The sequence below is a fragment of the Onychostruthus taczanowskii genome, unplaced genomic scaffold, assembly GCF_017590055.1.
Source record: "Onychostruthus taczanowskii isolate IOZ18803 unplaced genomic scaffold, ASM1759005v1 scaffold13, whole genome shotgun sequence".
Classification (NCBI taxonomy): domain Eukaryota; kingdom Metazoa; phylum Chordata; class Aves; order Passeriformes; family Passeridae; genus Onychostruthus; species Onychostruthus taczanowskii.
In genome coordinates, this window is record NW_024498462.1 from 2950895 (window position 1) to 2973071 (window position 22177).

Here is a 22177-nt window from a genome sequence, read left to right on the forward strand (position 1 = left end):
CTGACTGGGAACATCACACACAGAATCTCAAATGCAAGGTTGCCAACTTCATGTCAAAGGCAATTAGCAAGAAAGAAATACAATCTCCTCTGTTGACATTAGGGGACAGGTAGAGGAGAGTGTAACTAATGAAGGATAAAAAATTGAGGAACACAACACACATATTTATACACACACATACTGATCCTTTAAGCCTTGGGTTTTGGCTTTCTGATTCCCAGCTCAATTCTGGATGGTTTGTTTGCTGCACACCATATTCTCCTCCTCCAGAGGAGGTCCAGCTGTGTTTAGCACCAACTGTATCATCAGGGAATCAGAGCACAGCACAGTCAATCAGTTGGGGCTGGTTACTTAGGATCATAGAGAAGGCTTTATATATAAATAAGAGCATGACATAATTTCCAAAACAAATTATAACCTAGGAGGAGATATAAACTATATATAAAACTTAACTAATGTGGAAAGTATCTTTGTTTTTACTGTACTGTTGAATCAAGTCTCTGGGAAGTCTCTTCTATACTTACAGCACAGGAGAAGAGTGTGGTGGCTTATAAAGTTATTTGTGTAGTCACTTGGCTGTTCACCCAAGCAGGCAGAGGTGGTTAGAAACTGGGAAATAAACCTGAGTCAGAGTTGCAGCTGCTCGTGGAAAAAGGAGGAAAGTTTGGGCATGAAGGCCTGCCTTCTTCTGCCCACACATTCAATGGCGTGAAACGTCCTCTGTCTCACCCTAAGAGATACTTTGAGACTCAGAAATTGCCTTCTTACCTGGCTCACCAGTGCTTCTGAATGAAGAGGGTGAGGGGGCATTCTTGGAAAAAAAATTTTGTCTAATCTCACTTTCTCAGAGTCAAATAGTTTTCAATGAAAATTCTGGGTTTTCAGTTATGCAATGGAAAATACATATTTTCTTTGGATAGCAGAACCTTCACCTGTAACAGTTCACCAAAAATATAATTTGCATTTTGCAGATGCCAACTATTTTACTTGGTTATTTTTGAGCTGTCCTCTTTCAGTTCATTCATCTCTCCTTTGTTATGTAAGAAAGGTTTACTGGCTGGTATACTTTTTCTGGTTCATTCAATCCAAAAGCCAGTCAGGTAATTGATAGTGATAAATAAAAGCATCATTTTCACATTTTGCAGTCCTTGTTCATAATCTAGAAGTAGTTTGTGCTTATGACCATGTTTAGTCTTTTGTGTAATAATTAAATACCCTCTAACAAAGTAAGTTTATGGGTAAACCACACTACAGAACAAGTACAGCACAGGTGCAGGTGCCTCTTCAGCTAATAGTAAAACAAGTAGCACCAAAATCAGGTGTAGAGGTAGGAGTCATTCACAGCTACCAGAATCAGGGTAAAACATTCCTGGGCAAAAACTCTCTGATGGATGAGCCTCTGTGTCTTACTGCTTTTCACACATTCCTCATCTTTTTCCTTCTTATTCAGCACTGGAGTCAGCTGCTGAAATAAGGTCTTAGGGAGCAGAAGCACAATTATTCAGAGGCCATAATTGTTAAAAAAAAATCAGAAGAAAATTACAAATTAAAGTGGAATGATTGTCTGGTTCACTCTGACTTCCATTTTCTAATCATCCTAAATTATTTTAATGCATGTTTTCAAGCTCAAAATTAGCAAAGGTCCCATGATGTAATTCTCCTAACACCCATTGAATATTGCATTATACCAGTCCAATTTCATTTCAGTCTTTGGCAGCAGCATCTGTCACTCAGGGCACATATATGGGGGTTTAGGGACCTCCCACCTGCTCTGTTTCTAGATGATACTTTTAATACATGAAGTTTAGGAGTCATTGTGAAGTTAAAACCAATTTCTTACTTGTAAAGGCCTAGGAATATAAGATAAAAAAAATAACTCTTAAAACGTGTTTGTCTTTGAAATATATTAAATTAATAATCAAAAGCTTGCATCAAGTCTAAAACAAATCAAACTCAGTTGTGAAGATGAGAAATAGGAATTATTAACTGAGTAGCAAGGCTGATGGAGGCTCAATGAGATCATTTTGTTCAAAGATTAAAGGCGATGAACACTGAAATAGTTGAGGAGGATGGCTACGAACACATCTGACTAGAGCTGCTAAATTCAGTAATGATCAAAAGTTAATTATCAAAGCAGAGAACTACTCAACACAGACAATTTGAGTCAATAGCTAAGCAGCTGAGAAAAGAAGTAATTTGGAAGAAGTATTTTCCTATAATGAAGTTATATAAAAGACGTGCATTTCAAAGAAACCTGCCTAAAACAAGATTGCATTCTTCCTGATCAGAGAAAAATAATTAGCTCTAATTGACAGACCTGCTGCACACCAAATATTTTCAAACAATATGTTTCTGCATCAAAGCTTAATGTGTAGAGTTACTCAATGTCACTTTGATTTTGCCTTCCTTTATCTTCTGCCACTGGGCATGCTCATGATATCGCAACAAATACGCTTTGAAAAATGAATGAGCAACACCTACAAGACAAATAAAAACAGAAGGACAGGTCCTGCATTTCTTTCTCAGATGGAATCCTTGGCATATTGTGTGCTGTGTTTGACATCACCGTGATCCCACTCAAAGTGAATCCTTTGTAACAGGAAATGACCAGTTGTCTGAGATTCCAACATTAAACTGGGCTGGCATGTGGATTAACCCAAGCACTTGTAATGGTTTTTCAGTTTTGTATAAGCAAGCATTTGTGTGAAGGACACTGTTCCTCCAGTGTCTGTCTTTTCTTACGAGTAAGGAAAGTGTGACTTTCTGGCAACAAAGGAAAAAAAAAGGTGGCAATTCTCCATGTAAAAATCTAGGGAAAGATATGTGCTAGAAGGTTCACAGTCCAATAAAACAAAATGTATCTGTAGTTCTTTCTTCCTGAAACTGCTACCTTTCTTTCAGGGTAAATGGTTGTGATAGACATAGCTAAGTGGTCAAAAATCAAACATGCAGTTTAGACTCTGCTCTTTAATATTCTGTGACTTTGACATTGCCAGTTCTCACTCTCTGAAATATCTTCATCTTCTTTAATCTTTCATGTAAACAGTTTAGCTCACACCATCGCACATGTGCTCTCCAGAATATATTCTGCTGTACTTTGTATTAAATCAACTGCATTATCATTATTTACTTGTGATCCTAGATGCTCTCCTCTCTGCTATTTTCTCTTCTTTATCTGTATTTTGATACCTGTTTTTGTGTAGTGATTTTTTGAATAATTCAGGGGAAAACCTTGATTTAGATGCAAGGTTCACATGCTTGAACTCAGAATTGTTATGGTCCAGCTATTTGGTATATAGGAATCAAGGAAAATACCACTCTACAGTCTAAAATAAAATTCTGACATTGTGGAAGAATGTTTTTGAGCTTTAAAAATAATTTTAGTCTCCTGCAGGATGGCACTGAAACTTGGATTTTAGTGGGAAGTTCGGGAAACTGAAATGCCATTTTTGATGGGGTTTAAGTTCATTTTAAATTAAGCATTTTTGTGTTGTTACGTGTAGTTTATGACTTAGAAAGTTTCTTAATAGCATGCTTCTGACTCTGCATTTGCAGAGAACTATTGGAAAGAGACACAATCACATTATCTCACTGTTGAGGCAGGGACCCCATTTCATCATAAGCTTGTTTGAGAAGGCATAATTAGGCTTGGATTTTTCTCAATTACTTGTGCAATCTGAAGTTGAGCATTTCCTGAGGTTTAAGTGTTTTATTTAGCACCCCTACTGTACAATTAATGTAATTGATTCCTATCATGCATTCGTTGATTTATTCTTTAGATGGAAAATATAATCTAACTGAAACAAACACATTTTTCTTTGCAAGCTGGGAGCCAGCCCAAAGGATTGCCATTGCACCATCCAAGCTTTCACAAGCTCTCATTCTTTCTCCCAAATTTTAAACTCATTATTAGGGATTTTCATGGATTTAAATGCAGATACTACCTTTGCTATGATGGGAGGAAAAAGTGCCAAAACAGCAGGTATTTTGAAAAACTAGCCCCATTGTAGAGCTCAAGGGAAAATTCATTCTGGCAAAATTTGGAACCCAGTTGTGCAGATCCCAGAAGTCTCAAAAGTTCATAATTTTTCATAAAGGATTTAATTTGTCAGGGGCTTACATGAGAATATTTCTGAACCACTAATATTCACACTTCCTATGTAGGAACCATTTTATTTCCATCTCTAAGTATAGCAGAGGTTAAAGTTCCTCACCATAACCCTTCTCCTAAATGTCGGCAGGCTTTGTAAAAATACCTCTGGAGGTAATTAGGCACTAAAACTTTCCTTTCTGTAATGGGTTTATGGATCAGTTGTCTTAATTCTGCCTCTCGCTACTCTCTGTGCTTGTAATCTCACCAACCATCTGACCACTTTCCACATTTAAATCTATTACAGCCTTGTTCTGCAAACACCAGGAGGAATTCTCCGAAATGATACGACACTAGCTTTCTCTGCCAGTTATATTTCCATCCCTCTTCCTTTAAAATATTATTTACCTATTCTGAACAAAACAAGAGTGGGATGCAAGGTCGGTTCAGATTACATAATTATGCCAGAGAAGCATTAAAGGGAGAAGTCTCCGCTAGCATCTCGAGCGGCTTAAGCGGTGTGATAGACTGGCGCGGCGCTGCCATCGCTGCCCCCAGCTGTGTTGCTTAGCAACATTTTAATTCAAGAAGAATCGAAGGAGATGAAATCCCCGTGGAGAGGGAAACAGAAATAAGAGGGCCGTTGACAGATGATCTGAGTTGTTTCTTCTAATATACTGTGAAGATCACTGGCTCTTTTCATGAATGATAAATGGACTGTACACAGATCAATGGGTTCAGCAATAAACTGGAAGCAGGCTCCATGTCTGAGGTGGTGCAGGCCGAGGGGCCCAAAGATTTACTCATTTAGATGATTTGGAGTGTGTTTTCTCAAAGGTTTCACAAGAGGAAATTGATCTGAACATTTGGTCATCTCTTGCCCTTTTCTGTTGCTGGTGAATAAAAACAGTTTTGGAAATGGAATCTGTTCTTCCCTCTATTTCTTCCTGTTGTTGTTCTTGCTCCTGATAAGGACAGATAGCTTGTGACAAAGGGGCCAGACCTCAGAGTGGGAAATGAAGTAACAGCCCTGAATGAGCAGTTGCTAAAGACTGGTGGCCATTAAAAATAAACAAACCCCACTGATATCACAAACTGGGACAGGAGCCTTTCAGACCCAGCACTATCTCTCTGAATGGTCCCACAGTCTGGGATGTTGCTGGTGAAGAGCTCCCATGGCTGATGTTTGCTTGCTTTGGTGTGGCTCTTGCTTAATGATTTGTTTCCCCCACCCCTCTTGTGTTTACAGGCTGCCGAAAAGACAAAATTGAGAAACATTCCTGTAAAGTAAGTTATTTTTATATCCCTTTGAAAATGCAAGTTTAATGACATCGTTGTATACAATGACTAAAAAGACTGTAAGAGGGGTGATGAAAGAGATAATGGAATTCATGTTGCCCCTAATCATAGTAGTAAAAAGGTCAGTATCATTGAGGAAAGCTTTCGATTTCTCATGTGTCCCTAATGATTGCACTCCTTAAGTTTCATCCAGTTTCCATAAATTAATGTGTTGTCTATGAATAGCTGCCAAATAATCACAATCATACTCAATACATAGCGCTTCTAGCCTTGGGGAGGTTTTTACATGCAAAAAAGATTATGATTTTTAATTGCAATCCTCGAGAATGTCTGATGGGGGAAATAACTGGGAATGTGCCAAATAATTTCTGTGCACATGGGAATCTTTTGCACCTATGTATCAAGGCTTTGCTATCCTGTTGATGAAGAGCTTTCTCCCTCTGTGCATGTGCCTCTCTTACACCATACACACATGCATGTTTCTGCTCTTTGCACAGCACTTTGTGAAGGATGAGCAAGCTACCAGGGAGCAATTTCAAGGGCATTTTATGATAAGTTCTTAAATCTTAGGGCACTAGCAGCAACACTAAACCATATATCATTGAATTAAGAAAGTTGCTGTATAGATGTCCTGGCTCTTTGAGAAAAGGCATTTTCAGTTAAAGCTAACAGCATCAGTTATTCTGCTTAAATAATGAATACTCCAGTCCTAATGGGCTCTTATGTACCAATAAAAACACATATTTAAACTTCAGTAGGTATTCATAGCAGTTTAACTACGTCCCAGTAACTGTATATTCCTGTTAAAGACAGAGTTCTTATTTTTTTAGCAGTTTGCTGATAATGCTGACTTTTAGACTGGAGTGTGTTTGTGTTTGTGAGAACATGCACTGACAGGACTCCCCAGTCATTGTGGTCTAGCACACATAACAGAAGAGTACAGTTCTATTTGTCACTTGGATTCCATCATGTATAGTCATTCACACCTTATAAAGTGAACACAAAATGTGTATGAACACTCCTTGGAGTGATTAGGCGATATGTCAGATGACCATAAATCACTCTCTCCTTATGTTTCATTCAGTCTGATAAAAATTAGAAATAGGATCTAGCAAGAACCTGATAGCATGTGAAACTTGTAATAAGACAAGGGACCTTTCTTGCCTATAGGGCTAGTTCAAATTCAGTGCAAGCTGAATTAAAGTCATTGTTAGCTGGGGGTTGTTTAATAGAGAGTGAAATGAGCTGCATTTTCACCTCACATTATACAGGATCCAGGAGTTGCAAGGTGATGAAATTCCTGGGGAACAGTTCCAAAATAATCATTTATCAATCATACACTTTTTTAATACATTTTGAGTCAAATTCTCAAGACTGACTCAACTGAAGTGTATCTTCCCACTTATAACAGAGGCATTGAGCACTGCAGTTATTAAATAGAATGTATGTGCCACTGAAGCCAAGTTAATCCATCAGGAAGATTTGGGAGTTGGAGGTAAATGGTGATTTAGGTTGTTTTTTATAGGACTTGAGTAAGGGTAAGATTTTGAGATGAAAGAAGGCCAGATGGACAGTCTCACTCTTTCCCTTTACATGTGTGTATTTCACCCTGTCATGTTTCCCCCAGCTGGTTGTTTAACTTCTCCTTGACTATGTTCATGGTGGCAGCTTCAATTAGTACCCTAGGGGATCCATTATACACATTAATTACACTGTGCGTAACAAAACAGCTGAAAAATCTGCCTAGTTTTGTTCAGTGACGTAACCATTTAAGGTACCTGTGTACAAGTATGAGTGTATGCTAAAGCTCTCTGAGTAAAAGAAAGAAAAGTGTCTTTAAGATAGCAGTAGTAGCCATGGATTGCATTTGTATAAGTGTCAGAGCCACACTTAGTACAGCCCAGGCTTGGCCAGCTTTTGGTTGCTGCTTTTGTAGCTCTCAAATGGCAAAGAGAATTTCACTTGAATTTTAATGATCTTCAGCTATGCAAAATAAAGTTAGTAGCTTCCATTGTCATAAGGCCTGAAAGCTGTACAGATTCCTTCTACCATATGTGACTTATCACATACATTTTTAAAAACACATTTTTATTATTAAGACATATGTGATAGTACACTTCTGCAAATGTGAATTGCTTTTGGCTAAAAGCCATGCACTAATAAGTAGTTGAATCTAACTGCATTTGACATCTGCTATAATATATATATTTTTTTACATATATAAATATATATATAAAATATTCGCAGTTGTCATTAGCATAAAAAATTTCCTTGTTTTTACCTTATGCTGACATAGTTCTTGTGTTCCAAAACTGAAGTAAAAATCACTTCCTTTTAAAGACTGTAGGTTATATAAAGTCCTTGGATAGAGCCAATAGTGCCACCATTTAATGTATTAGTTTAGGAGCACAATGAAGATTTCTATAGAAATGGTCTATTTACTTTTCATTGCTCAGTTAATTAATGTTGCTGGTGTAATATTTGATAGGAATTTTACTGTTCTTTTATGTTCTCTGGAATCCCTACAGCATTAAATAAGGCGGAAATACAAGGAAAGGGGGAAAAACAAGGAAGTTTTCTTTTTGCAGTTCAGTAAGGCAGCCAAGCAGCTGGTTTCTCAATGCCCAAGGGTATATTGGTGCTCGGACTATCTTGGGAGCTTCCTGATGGCCCAAGTAGGTGCAGTGGCACTTGGCTGCTTCAGAAAGGAGGCTTGGCTTCAATTCCGTGGTGCTTGTAGTACTGGAAGGTACAAGGCATCCTCAGAACTCGTCTTTATGTATTGGTAGCATCATCTTACATAATATTACTCTAAATAAGCACTCAGAAAATAGCTAAGAAATCTCTGTATCTGCAGAACTGATTTTTTTTTTCCCCCAAAAGCAAAAGACCCTTTTTTGAGGGTGTATGACACCAAGGTGGGCCCCATATCTGCTCAATCCATTACATATAACTGATTTATGCTCTCCTGGCCTTGTTATGTAAGGAGCACTTGCTTTCTCCCATTGATTTTATCCATGTTTACACTGAGAGTCTGTGGTACAAAAGGGATTCCTGGATGGAAGTCCTACATGCTTATCTACTTGCTGGTCCTTATCAAGCTGTTTCTATCCCTGCATCCGAAAGAGGTAACATGACTTAAACAATTTCTCTCTGTGGAGGGTTTCTGATTTCTAAAGATTTGTTACATGAGAGATGGTTTTGAAGTAGGGCAGATCCAGAGGAACTGATCTTTTATATACCCTGTTATTTGGTGCAAGAGGGGAAAAACAGTGATATAATTAAAACCCCACTATAACTTTGTTGTGAAACACAGATTTCTTTCTGAACTTGTGTGGACAAGGGGAGCTCACATCAGCATAAAATTTAGAGGAATCATGTTCATGTTGACTTGGATCACATCATTTGTCCTGAGGCGGGCTGAGCTGCAGGATCCCCCCAAATCCAGGGTAGTCCCCCCTCTCAAGTAGAGATGCACTTGGCTTGGCAGCCTCAACACTAACGTGGACTGGAGGTCAGCCAGCCCAGGGCTTTGTCTCTGCCAGCAGCAGAAGGTGGGGGGCAAAGAACAGCAATTACAGAGACCTCCTCCGTGGGGAGTATCCTCCCACCTTCCTGCACACAGCATTTTGCACTTCCAGAAACACACATCCTGTTTTTAGGAGGCTTTCCATGCAGTCTTTCGTGAAGTCAGTTTATACCTCCTGTCACCACAATGTTGTGTGACATTGAGCACCATAGTGTGGGGAAAAACAATCTTTTTGTTTGTTTTAAACCCTTTTCCTCATATTTTCACTGGAATCCACTCAAGTAGTTATTCTTTCAGAAAAGAGAAAATGATGAGTCACTTTTCTTTGTTCTTGATATTACATCCCTCTGTTGTATAGACCAAGGAGTCTTCCGGATCCACTAATAATGTAGATTAGCCCACCAGTGAACTATACAGACACAGGCAAGTGTCCCTGCAATTGAAAAGGAAGACTCTATGTCTGCTGTGTTGGGCAGAAACAGTGTTAGGAAGATTGTCATGTTCTTTTCAGGTCTTCATACAAAGAGATGAGTTATTTGCATGGCAAAGCCCTTCTGACTATGGACTGAATATAATGTCACTCTAAACAAATGTCTCAGATTACAGTTTGTGAAAATGGCCACATGGATTCCTTGGGAAAATGTGGGCAGGCGAAAAAATGGTTTGGCTAAAACTTGATGTCATCCAACAATATAAAATGCAAGGGTTTTGTAAGAAAGAAATTAGAATTTTTAAATGGAAAATGAGTGCTCTTAAGAGTGTAGTTATGTAGTCCATGAAATTCTGTAGAAGTGTGAAAATATTGGAAGCAACTTCTTGCTTCAGGGAAGAAAACATTGCCTTCCTTGAGTGTCCTTTATATTCCCTTCTTTTATAGTCCCTTTTAAAATCTTCAGTAGAAAGTAATGGCATTTTCCCCAAACACCTGCATATGCTTAAATTTGCTGTAGTTTTAATGACTTCCAGATACATGTTTTGAGATTATAGCTTGTGTTAAAATCCTGCTGCAAAATATATTTGTTTTCCATCAGCCACGAGTTTGTTAACCAGCAAGATTTCTGGTGTTTATTGTCTTTTCCTGCCATAAAATTCATCTTCTCCTCTGAAGGGCATCTGACTTGACTTGGTATGGTTTTCTGTCCCAACCATCATTGGAAATGCAATCCATTAACATTTGATATCTTGACATTTCAATTGACCTCTCATTTGCAAAGCGCAGTGGTATTTTTCGTGGCCTTTTCATCCTTGATTATACATGGGATAGGAGTGCCTGTTTCTCCTGACTGCACTTTAAAAATATCTTTGTTTTACCAGCTGGAGTGGCACCTTGTTTTTGCCTCCTTGGCTAGACCTTATTCTGCATGGAAGGTCTGAGGTCTAAGCAAGTCATGCAGAGCCAAAGGATTTTCTTATTGACTCACTAAGCAGGAGGGGAGCGGGTCAGGCTCTGAGGGTCACTTAATGTATGCAGCAATAGCAGTAACCATAAACAGATCTCCTGCTCCCACTGGCAAAAATGCAGGCCAGTGGGCTGACTCTGAAAGTTGTTTTGTTTTTGACCAGCCAGATCAGGCACTTGTACCCAATAGAAGTAGGGAAGAGGCAGCATGCTATTGGTACACATGCAGCTCTTCCACTGCAGGTATCTCCTGGCCTGTGTTTAAAAAGGGATTAAAAAAGTGTGTCATGACGAGGTTGAAAAAGCCTCCCATTCATGGATAATTGTATGGGAGGATGGCCACATATATGTATGGGAAAGAGGGTCAATTTAACTTCAATATAAGGAAAAGGTTTTTAACATTCGAGGTCAGGTTGACAGGGTTCTGAGCAGCCTGATCTAGTTGAAGATGTCCTTGCTCAGTGTAGGGGGGTTGGGCTGACCTTTGTAAGATCCCTTCCAACCCAAATTATTCCATTCTTCTGTGTATATATTTTTACATATATATATATATGTACATACGTGGATGCACAGGCACCTGTGGGCCATTGGTACCCATAGACATTTCTCTATATGTACAGGACATTTACTAAAGGACTTAAACCACTTTTAAAGAAACAAAAACCCCAAACCTGCTATAAGCAATTTCCACATGCCACCTGTTTATGTCTGATTCTAAACCTTCCTTCCTGACATTTCTCTTCAGACTATTTCTGGTGAACTACTAAATCAGACAGTACCAATTCAATTAGTTCTAAAAATCCATTATAACATAGTGCCTAAACTGCCTGCCCATATTCATTTCTCAAAGAAATCCATTCATATTTATGTTTTAATACTTTAAGTCTAGCATGCAAAAGCACTCAAATCCCCAGCAGAAATCCAGGGAAAAGCCCACTTACAGTCAATTATAGACAATGTTCTTTAGCCCCTGATCTTCCTAGTCTGTCCATTTAAGAATCCTCAGAGGGGCAATGATTGGTCAATGGGATTGGTTTATTGCACGAGCAATAAAGCCCCTCCAAAATCTCACAAAATGCCCCAGATTCTGCCAGCTGGGCCCTGTGGTGCAGTATGTACAGACCCACAGGGTCAGCACCTGCAGTGGAACCAAGAGGCACAGGCTGCTGCTGATCTCCAGTGGGCTTTGTTTAGGGGCTACATTTCCTCAGCAGAATGTGAAATGTTGCAAAGGATTACTTTACTCTCACAAGTTAAAGGTTAGTGTTGGAAATGGATTATAGAACTCCTGCTTTTCAACTGTTTGCAAAGAAACGCACATATTAAATCTTTTTTGATGATATTGCATTAATCCCTAAATACTGATTTTTATGTAAATTTTGACTCTTGCAAAGCTCTGACAATTCAGCTATCCCCATGTGGTTTTATCAGAGTTCAATTGCTCCTTTAGATCTTTCTTCCTTTTTGCAGTACCATTTGCTTTATTCCAAAGTCATCACAGCAGCTGCAAGATGTAGTACTTTAGACATAAAATCATAAGTCTATTTAATATTTTACCTTTATTTTCTGAATTTGTTCCTCTGATACATCTTGTTAAATAAATTTTTATCAGTCCAAAGGATAACCACAGTAGGGCTATTTTTATTTCTAGTGAAATGATGCATGATAACTACTGGCAGGCCCAAAGCAGTAAATCAGTCCTGTTCCAACCACAGAATGTATTAAAAGGCTGTAGCCTGTGGTAATAAGTTATAATTTAGTTGACTAGCAGTTTGTTTGGACTTAAAACTGTACAAATGAGTCACATTGGTAGGCTCTGAAATATAAAACAGGTAGTGCTTTATTAAGGTTTTCAGCTACCACCACAACAGGTACCTGGAGAGAGCGCGCGTTTTTCAAATGAGCGCAATGCGCTTTTACAGCGAAACGCTTCCGATTTGATTGCGTAATTTATAGGGGTGCTTCAATTACCGCAGGGCCCGTGTAGTGCACGCTGCTTGCTTACAAGACAACGAGATGGACAGACCCTGAGAGCTCCTTCAGCTTATCTCTTACACATCTGAGTGCACACCATCAATCTCAAGCACCGCTGGCTGTATCCAGCTGTGAGATGCCCCTCAGCTGCCGAGGTGCTGTGGCCATCACAGAACTTCAGACACCTGGAGAGTCCTTACATTTGTATTTACAGAGACATGTAGGTGCCAGACGATCAAGGCTAATCATGCATTTCTCTAAAGTTTGTCAGAAGTCTTGCAGCTGATGGGGAAAAAGTATTTTTGTTTTAACTGGGTCACTTTTGTTATTTTTCAAAACATTTTTGCACCTTCATTGTGATGCAGCTTGTCAAGATTAAATTTTGCTCCATTTTTAAAAGTTGTGAAAAAATGAAAGTTAGAGCCAAGCAAAACTTTATTTTTCCTGACTCTTTTTGATGGGTAAAAAAGTTAGTTTATGTCAATATTTTCTTTCCAGTTTTAGCATGTATCTGCTGTTGATCAAAGAAGAACCCATTTGTTCCTCCTCACTCATCCTGTGGTTTTGATCATTTTAGATTTTATATTTGTCTTCCTGGATATTATTTTTAATTTTAAATTACTTAGCATTTATTCAAACCATTATTCCAAATGTTTGCTTTGGGTGTTGCTTCAAGTTACAACTATTTTCTAACTACCTGTGATCCTTTTTATATTTATGCTTTAAAAATGTGTTTCCAGTATTGCAACCAATCAACAAATGCTAAGAAAACTGAAGGGAGTTCCTGATCTTGATATAACTGGGAGAACCTGTGCTGCTGTTTTCAGTAGAGCTGGCTGAATCCAGCACAGGAACCAGCATTCAGATCTCGTACCCCTGAATTTCACTGTTAGACCATTTTTGTGTTGCTGGAAGATAAATAACCAGAGCAGAACTGTTACTGTTAGAGTATGTGTAAGACTATGTGGTTTAGTTAGATTCAAACATGTTCCAGACACTCTCCAGATGAAGATCCCTGCCTTGGAGAGCTTGGTAGGAGGCAGTGGATAAAGCTACAGTGCAGTAGCTTTATCCTTGTAATCTCTATTTCCCCAGCTGTATCTTTAAAATCTGTGGGCCTGTGCCTGCTATCCTTTGGACTGTAAAACTCCACAAATTTCATTGGCATTTCTCCTACTTCTTGTTGGTGTGCAAGGGGACAATGAAGTTTCCTTTTCTTTCTGGTTTGGCCTTGTGATTATATATCTAGTAGGATTCCTCTGTTTAGCATGATCAAGAAAACAGGACTACGTAAACTTGGTCCTCCTTGTTACCACCTTTTAAATGCCCCAAAAACATGCTGCTATACAGTAAAAGGCCCTTTACTTTGGCAGTAAGTGAAATAAAAGGAAAACAGGTGTCATTCAAGCATTTTTTTAAAATACAACTACAAAAAATAATGATCTTGTTCTAAGTGAAAGAAGTAGGGAAAAAATCCAGTCATTTATGATCAATGAATACGAAAGAAAGGCAAAGCTAGATAATGTTTCAGGAAATAACACTGCTACAAGGTTAATTTTGCCTAGTACAACATTTCCTAGTATTGAATTGCCTGATATACTCCCTCAGGGATTGCTCCTGCGCTTGCAATAATCGAGGCTGATTTTATTGGAAAATCACCTCTGGATGAAAGACATACTCTAGAGAGAACTTTGCATGGGTACAAATAGGTTTTTGGTGCCAGTGCCATGTTGCCCAGGCCAGCACAGTTATAGTTCCCAATCTGTCTGTGCATTCAAGCAGCAAATTCATTAGCAACCCTTCTGGCAGGATAGAAAAATAGACATATTAGGGAAATTTACTTTGAATTGTTTTCAGGATTTGTTGGATAACAGTTCGGTAATCAAATTGCGCCTCCTAACAAGAGTATTAAACATTTTTATCAATAGTGGCAGGAAAGCTGCAGATATGCCTTTAAGTGCAGAGCTCTTTGCTGTAACACTATGTGACTAGCAGAGATCGTGGATGAAAGAAGAGATTAGCATAGTTGGGGCGGGGGTGCTTGTGATGTCGGAGCTGATTTCTGTGCTGTGTTCTGCACTGAGCTCTCCCATTGCCCTGTAATGGGAGCATCAGCTCCTGCAGCAGCCCTGTCACGGCAGAAGGGCCGTGTTGTGACAGTCCCACGCTCTTTGACCACAGCACACCCCAGTTCAGATCCGTGCAGCGGCTTCCAGGCCTCGTCAAGTGGAAAGTGAGCATATTGTGAACACAGCGCTGTGCCTCCAGCTGGGCGCCGCGGACCAGGGCCTGCCGCTGCCCTTGGAGCGACTTTGAGCGTGGGGAGGCTGCAGGAGAGCTGGGAAAAGGCTGATTCAGAGAGACAGATTAGTGAGGAAGAAAAATCAAGGAGATTGGCACAAGGACGGTGGAAAAAAAAAATCTCTCTAAAGAATGAAGGGAAATTTTTTTGCACTCAAGGCCAACAGCGAACCCTTGTAATCAGGCTCATCTGGCCACACACCAGCAGCTGCAAGAGTCAAAAATACTGGGTGCAGCTTGCACGCTAAGGTCTGTGCAAAAGCTAGTGTTCTGCTGGGGAAATACAGAGCATGTGCTAGAATTCATTAAAGAATAAATTACATTAAGCTCAGGGAACTGACAGGGTTGAAAATTAGGATTGTAAAAAATAATCTGTATCCACTGTACCCTAATTCCTGTTGTTTTCATGATTGTTTCTCTGTGAAGAGGAGAGCCACTCTCAGTATCAATCACAGTAAGCTATTTAGACACAGAAATAAGTGGCATATGGCTTAGCACTTTTGGGTCTAGCAATCAAGTAGCAACCTCCTGCAATACAACTGTAGTTTGGTTCCCAATGGGCTTCACTTTGATGATTAGATATATTGAGTTCCCTGTGTCATTCAAAGACAGCAGAATTTCATACAAGTTGGTGTTAGCTTCCTCTCACTTCATTTCAATTTTCAATAACCAGTGTCATCACATGTAACAGTTTCTTCGTAATGGAACTTCATGTCGAATCGGATTTGTCCTTCACGTGAAAGAGGGCTGTAAAAAGTCTTCTGAAATACTGATGTCTGGAAAAATTCCTACCACGGTGAAAATGGGAAGAGATTTTTTTATTTATTTCTCCTAAAGATGCTTCAGTGCCCAATCCACAGATCATTCAGGAAAACTCAAAACAAGGCTTTAGTACTGCATTTGGGGATGGTCTTAGAGTGCTTCACAGGAGTTACCCAGGTGCTTGCTGAAGTCATTGTTGTGATAAGTAAATAGACAATATTTGGTCAGTCATATCTGAAATCAAAACTATGATATTTAAATACAAGTTCTGTGTAAGTGGAGTTAGATTAGAGGAGAATTTGGACTTCAAATGTGAATTGATCCCTCTGTATTTCAGCATGGCATCTGTTAAATATGAACATGCTTTACTAACACAGAACTGCTGTTTTTCTGGTCCTTACCTTCCCTCCATCAGCCCTGGCCCATCCCTGGGCAGTGGAGAGATGTCCTTGCAGGCAGAGGGAGGGAGCCAAGGGTTTTGCCTGCTGGAGGATGAAGGCATGGACCCTGCTGGCGGTCAGGGTATGGGGAAGGGTGGGAAGAAAGTCAAAGAGTAAAAAGCCCAGAACATGGATAGGAAAGTGAGCATAAACTTGCTAGACAAGTGTTAGCCTTTCCTGCCAGAGATATTTCTGGAGAAATCTGGTGTCTTGGAGAATGTTCTGCCCATTCCAGAGCTTAAAGCTGTATTCTCCCTAATGGGCCAATCCCATTCTCTCTTTGTTGCCCTTTCTCTGTAAATTTACAAAATGGAGGAATTCTTTCAGGGTCCACCCATGTCACACACAACCTGTGTGTAGAGATTCACCTGGCAGCTTTCCATATATGGCATGTCCCATGCATGTGGATTGTGCCAGAGAGTGTAACAGCACAAGCAGTGTCTTTAAAGAGAAAAGTCTGGGTCACACATTCACCACAAGGTACTTATTGTAATTCACAATTAGTCTTAATATGCTGCAAGAAGAGCACCTGCAGACAAATACCTCACAGCTTTATAATCCTGACATGTACCAAGCAGCAAAGATGATATGGCTGCCTGTGTCACATACCCAAGACTGCCCATCCCAGAGTTTTATTTCTTGGCAGTTTCCTACAATTTTGTGAAGTATTTTTTTAATGTGACAAAGTCACTTCAATTACACAGTCATTATAAGTTTTGCCAAGGTTGACTATGGATCGTTTTGTGTTCATTAGAGCACAAAATTAGAATTTTCATTGCAGCAACTGTAAACAGTATTGGCTCAAAAGAGTGCAGCTTTCTTCCCTCCATAAAATCTTGGATAAGCTATAACTGAGGATTTCCATTTTTTTTTTTTGACAGATTTTAATTTTTTTTAAACTGCCTTCTGGGTTGTTGGATTTTTTCTTCCTCTTCTTCATGGTTCTTGATGTATTTGTTTAACTGAATAACCAGTTCCCTTCATAATGATGACATTGCCACTGTGTGCATGAGGAAGCAGGTGCAGTCAGTGTTTCTAAAGCTGTGAATATATTATTTCTTCAACTTCTTGAATGTTACAGCTTGGTGCTTGTCACTTTAGACCCAGTCAGGGCTGTAAAAACCATAAACAGGAAATAGCCATTTCAAACATACTTCATCATCTCCTTAAGTCCCACTAAGCCCCATTAAGTTTTCACTTAACTAATATCAGAGTTTATTACTTAAGTAATAATTAAAGTTTCTATTTCATATTCTCATTAATTTATGGATATATGTGGTTCACTTTGCTCATCACGCTGATGTAAACATAAAGAAATTGCATTGAAAAAGATAATTTTAGTATATGCAAAAATTAAGCAAATAGCAAGTAAATCTAGCACAGAGTGTTGCAAGCAATGGAATATGAACACAAAAGGTTTCTAGAGAAGTCCAGGCTTTTGAAAGCTATTTAGAAAGTATAAGACTGCTGCTTTCTGCATCTCTCTTTAGAAAAATAAAAGAGAAAAGCGTCTTGGAGAGAAGGAGATTACTTTTTTTTCCTTGATTATTTTAGTAATTTCTTTTAGGTTAATTTAACCTTCATATTGCTAATTTACCGTATTAGAAACAATGGTGTAATAAGTAGTAGAATACTGCTTAGTAGAAAATAAAACCACAGTGCTTCCTCTGCTAGTTCTTTGGGCTGAAGGTGAACCTATGCTGCTCTACCTTCCTTTTCTGTCTCTTGGGATTAGGGAGCTTGTGTGGCTCCTCACTTGTGCTTCACTTGGAGGAATTTCTAGGCTTTGTTTTTAAGCTAATATGTATTTACAAGGAAGAAGAGACGACAGAGACTATTACAAAAGTAGCAAAGAACTTCAACAGGCATCTCCGTCAGAGCCTGCACAGCAGCAATGCTCTGCCTTGCTCCTACTAATCCATGGAGTGCATGCTTCTCTTGGCATGTGGCAAGCTCGTGTCTTGCCAATGGGATGCCCAGTCCTTAGCAATTTATTTATTTTTAGCTGTAATATGTCATGATAATGTCATTCAGGATAAGATATGTCAGCAAATGCACCAACAGGCTTTATCGACTTATACCTCTTAGCAAAACCTGGAGCTACAGTGAGTGAGGACAGCAAACATACAGCAGAGGCATATCTCTTCCTCTTAAAGAAATGTATTTAACAAGGTTATATACTATTTGCATTCCACATTTGCAATTATCACCCCATGAACACACAATGAAATCATCCAAGTGACAGATAATGTGTTAGATATATGTAGTTAGACTTCTTGTAGATTAAACAAGCTGTTAGATATAAGGAGGCACAGCTACAGTAATATATTTTATAGGAATCAGTGTAGTCTGAATAATGTGAGAGCTCATTGAAATACCATTTTCTTGTGTGAAGGATGTATGTTTGTGAATGCATGTGTGTGCAGGCAGGAATGCAAATTGCTAAGTGGTAAGATTAGCAAATTGTGGATTGTGGAAGTCTGACTGTATATAGTAGAAAATTTTCCTTCAAAGCACATGTAAAGGTTTGATTCTGCAACTTTATTCTCTACCCTATAATTTTACACTAGCTGGCATAAATTAGCAAGCTAGGAGTCTAAATATATGTGTCTAACATGCCTCTCAGAAGAAATAAGATAAATGCACACGGTGAAACAGGAGTAGTTGTGTGTGTAAAATATCTATGCTTTCTTGCACATAGGTTACATTTAAGTCAGGGAAAGGAAAGAAAAATCCTTCAACTGCACTTTATCTGTGTTGATTGCAGTCTGGAGTTCTTGGAATATATTTTTTTTTAACTTCAATGTTAAGAAACTGGCAATGCCAAACACTTCTTCTCTAGCAAATGTGATAATGTCTGAATCCAGACAGAGGCTTACTTGCATTAATGTGCTCAGTGGTCTGGTGGAAATCAGTAATATGATGAGGTGCAGAGGAGGGGGAAGGCGGGCCTTCCACATTTATTTATTCTGGATAAATGATGCCCATTAATCTATCAGGAAAATATGGAATTAGCAGGGAAGAAACCACAGTTGCAAATTTGGCAGTTGCTAGCATGCACACATGGTCTTTCAGTGTTTTAAGGTTTTCCAGTCTTTTGATATTGATACCAACATTGAAAAGTAGCCTGTGTGTTGCTAATGTTTATCTGGAATAGCCATAGAAAATTAACATTGTCTATTTTGGATTGTTCAGTTTCCTCTTGGTGTATTTGCATAAAGTTTTTTAATCTGAAAGGTAAAGCTTTTATGCTCTGTCTTTGGTTATTTTAAGAAGCATAACTGGAGTTTGATTTCCTAAAATAAGGAGAGCCAGCATATCCAGACAAAGGCACTGGCTCAAAAGAGACTCCTACATATGAATTTGGTTGAACAAATTTTGCAGGTTGGTAGTCCAAACTGCCTTCCTACTGTTACAGAGTCCGTCTTTCTAAAGTGGTGTTCTCAAAGCCAGGATGTTGAGTCCCTCCTTGATGGAGTGTTATTTATTCTTATTCTGCTGACAAGCACTGGTTTTCAGTCACTGTATCTCCACTGGAGCTGGGAATCTGACCCTGGCAATGTCTCCATTCAGTGTTTAAGGGAATGAAGTCAAGAGGGAAGGATAATGTCATCTGCTTAATTTGCTTTGGGAGTGTTTGGTTGAATCTTTAAAGACCATGTTGAAATATTTCACAGAGGAAATCACAGAATAATTCTTGCCAGCTCTACTTTTAGTTTATTCTCAGCTGACCCAGGGGATATAGTACCTTAATTCCTGCTCTGAAATGTGCCTTCATCAGTCCTGTAGTGCACAATTGCATGTGCACAGGACAAAGATGTCTTTGACTACACACAGCCCAAGGTGCTTTGTATGAAAAATCAGTAAAAACTGTTGAGGAAAAAAATAAATTAAGAAAAAAAAATATCTAAGTGCGGTATGAATTTTAATCTGGTGAGAAAAAGTCTGAGATGATAAGTAAGGTGAAATATTTGGATGTGTTACAGAAATACTGTATGCTGGTGTTTCCAGTGTATCCAGTTGTATAGGTCTGGTTTGTACCGATCTCTGTGGAGCCAAATAGACAGGCAGATGGACAGTCAGACAGGCAGCTGTTAGATAAAGGTGAGACAGATATATGAGACATTAGGGTATATAGGTGTGCTTTTTTTCTTTCTTTTTTTCTTTTTGTTTTGCAATAAAACAAGGCAAATGAGAGAAACATGAAGAATTAAATATTAGCTGCTAGCAAGAAAAATTTCTAATTATGGTTCAGGAGAAATCTTCCTCAGCATCTGTAGGGATACCACAGAACAGACCTGAAAGCATCTTCTTGCTCTGGACAGTAGTTCCCATCTCTTCAAAGAGGCAGATTTCATGTACCACACAAAACCAGATCCTGCTTCTGTTTTATAAGAAGGGAGGCAAAATTTAGTTTTATTTCCTAGGTAAACAGGTTCTTCAGCTTGAGCCATACCTGTGCTATTGGTTAGAAGAATTATACCACAGATTTTGGAAGCTACACTTTCTATTTATCCATCCCAAGAAGGTGGTTGATGTTTCTGGAACCACCTGATACTGTTGAGTGATGTGTAGTGTGTAATCCATTATAACCATCTGATCTTTCTGTCGAAAGCAAACTCACTGGTCATTCCTTACTTTGTATTTTTGCTGTTGAATTTTTGAGATAAACTCTAGTACTTTGTGCTTGTCCACAGTGAATTTTATGTGGTTTCATTAGGAAACTTCATCAGGACCTTTTCATATTCTGACCCATCCTCCAAAATACTTGTACACCTTCTCACATGGGTATTGTTTGCTAATTTAGCAAGCTGTTCTCCCATCCAAACCAGTCGTGGTATTCTAAAATGTTCGTGTTTATTGTTCGGTTACTGTGGCAGTAGCTAGGCTGTAGTCTTGGCAGATGTTTCTTGCCAGATCTATAATAGCAAAGAGATAAAATACTGATGATGGTTTGGGTGATTTATGTGGTCTATAATGGACAGTTTACCAGAATGGATCAACTCGTTAAGCTCTTGAAATGGCTGCAAATCTTACAGGAGTTCTTATGGAAGCCTGAAGATCCTGGAGGGTATGAGCTTTCCAGCTTTTTTGCACACATGTGAAGCTTTCATTTAGCAAGCCACAAAAATGTACAAATGACTCCCTGCAATACATTTCAAAGTCCCTCACCAGCAATTAAAGGCTCTGCAGCTCTGACTGTTTTCTAGCCTACCGCATAAGAATTTCATTAAATACTGCCCACTGTCAGTGTTCTTGCAGCACTTGGCAATTCTTTAGTTTTATGTGTACCTTTTTGTCATGAAAATTGTATTGAGAAAAATCCCAGATTTCTAGTCTACGTGACATTTAAGAGATTAGTGCAGATCCTACACCACTGAGGGACAGAGATGCAAAAACAAAGCCAAAAAATAAATAGTGGTGACTGGAAGCAGCGAGGAAGAAGTCAGACATTAGGCCAGACTTAGAAATGAGCATGCAAGATTGTTGTTGTGTAAGCAAAAGCTGACCCTGGTCAGCTCTAACTAGTGTTATCTTCACTTATTCCAGATATTGCTAGAGGAATTTCTTCATTTGTTTAATATCAACAAGCAATTCATCTAGGCTTCACTCAGCAGTCACATGTAATCATGTCATCACTCAGGCACACACTACAAAATACATCAATAATAAAGCCATGCATCTAATTATGTATGTGGTGAATTGTTACTCATCTATACTCCAGCATACATTTTCCAGCTTCTCTTTTTAAACCATTTAATTCTCCTTTTTTCAGCATATAGCATTCAACTTGTGCTATAGTCAAATGATCTCTGATTACTGCTCTAAGTGTCTTGGCTACAGGGTAAAGGATTTCCCACTGTCTCTGTCCTGTATACTCCACTGCTGTGAATTTCTCAGTTCTTCTCCTTAATTTGCCACTTACAGTTCTATAGAGACCTAAAAACTGCCTCCACATCAGAAGCTGTCTCAGACCTTCATTCTCCTACTTTTGCACCATCCTGCAGGAAGGAGTTCTCTTGCATTTGAAGAAAAGTGGAATAGACTTGGGTATATGTATATATTGATGTTCATATTTATAGCATTGATTTTGCTCCATCTTCTAAACAAAATGCCCTGGAACTCTTGTTGGGACACTCCCCTGCTCATGGGGTATTCCTCACTACATTTGTGAATGCCTTATTGTTTTATTTTCCTGTGACTGGGTTACCTGGGTCCATGTCTTACATTCATAACATTTGCCAGAGTAAAGGTAGAGCTATGGGCTTGTGGTTTGGCCCAATAAAGAACTGTCCTTCTGTGCATAAAGCTGTTTCTGACTCATTGTTATGCTATAACTCCATCAAAGACTGTTTTTTCTTGGCCTGTAACCATTTTACAAT

General features: G+C 38.9%; 1 protein-coding gene across 5 annotated transcripts in view; it reads left to right on the top strand.

Annotated features, from left to right (window-relative positions):
* AFF2 (AF4/FMR2 family member 2) overlaps nt 1-22177 on the top strand; it is a 332371-nt gene that overhangs the window by 246976 nt on the left and 63218 nt on the right. For all 5 annotated transcript variants that reach the window (XM_041396527.1, XM_041396530.1, XM_041396528.1 and 2 more), the window contains exon 9: nt 5340-5377. In XM_041396527.1, coding sequence (XP_041252461.1) covers nt 5340-5377 — 38 coding nt within the window. The remainder of the gene's footprint in view (nt 1-5339; nt 5378-22177) is intronic.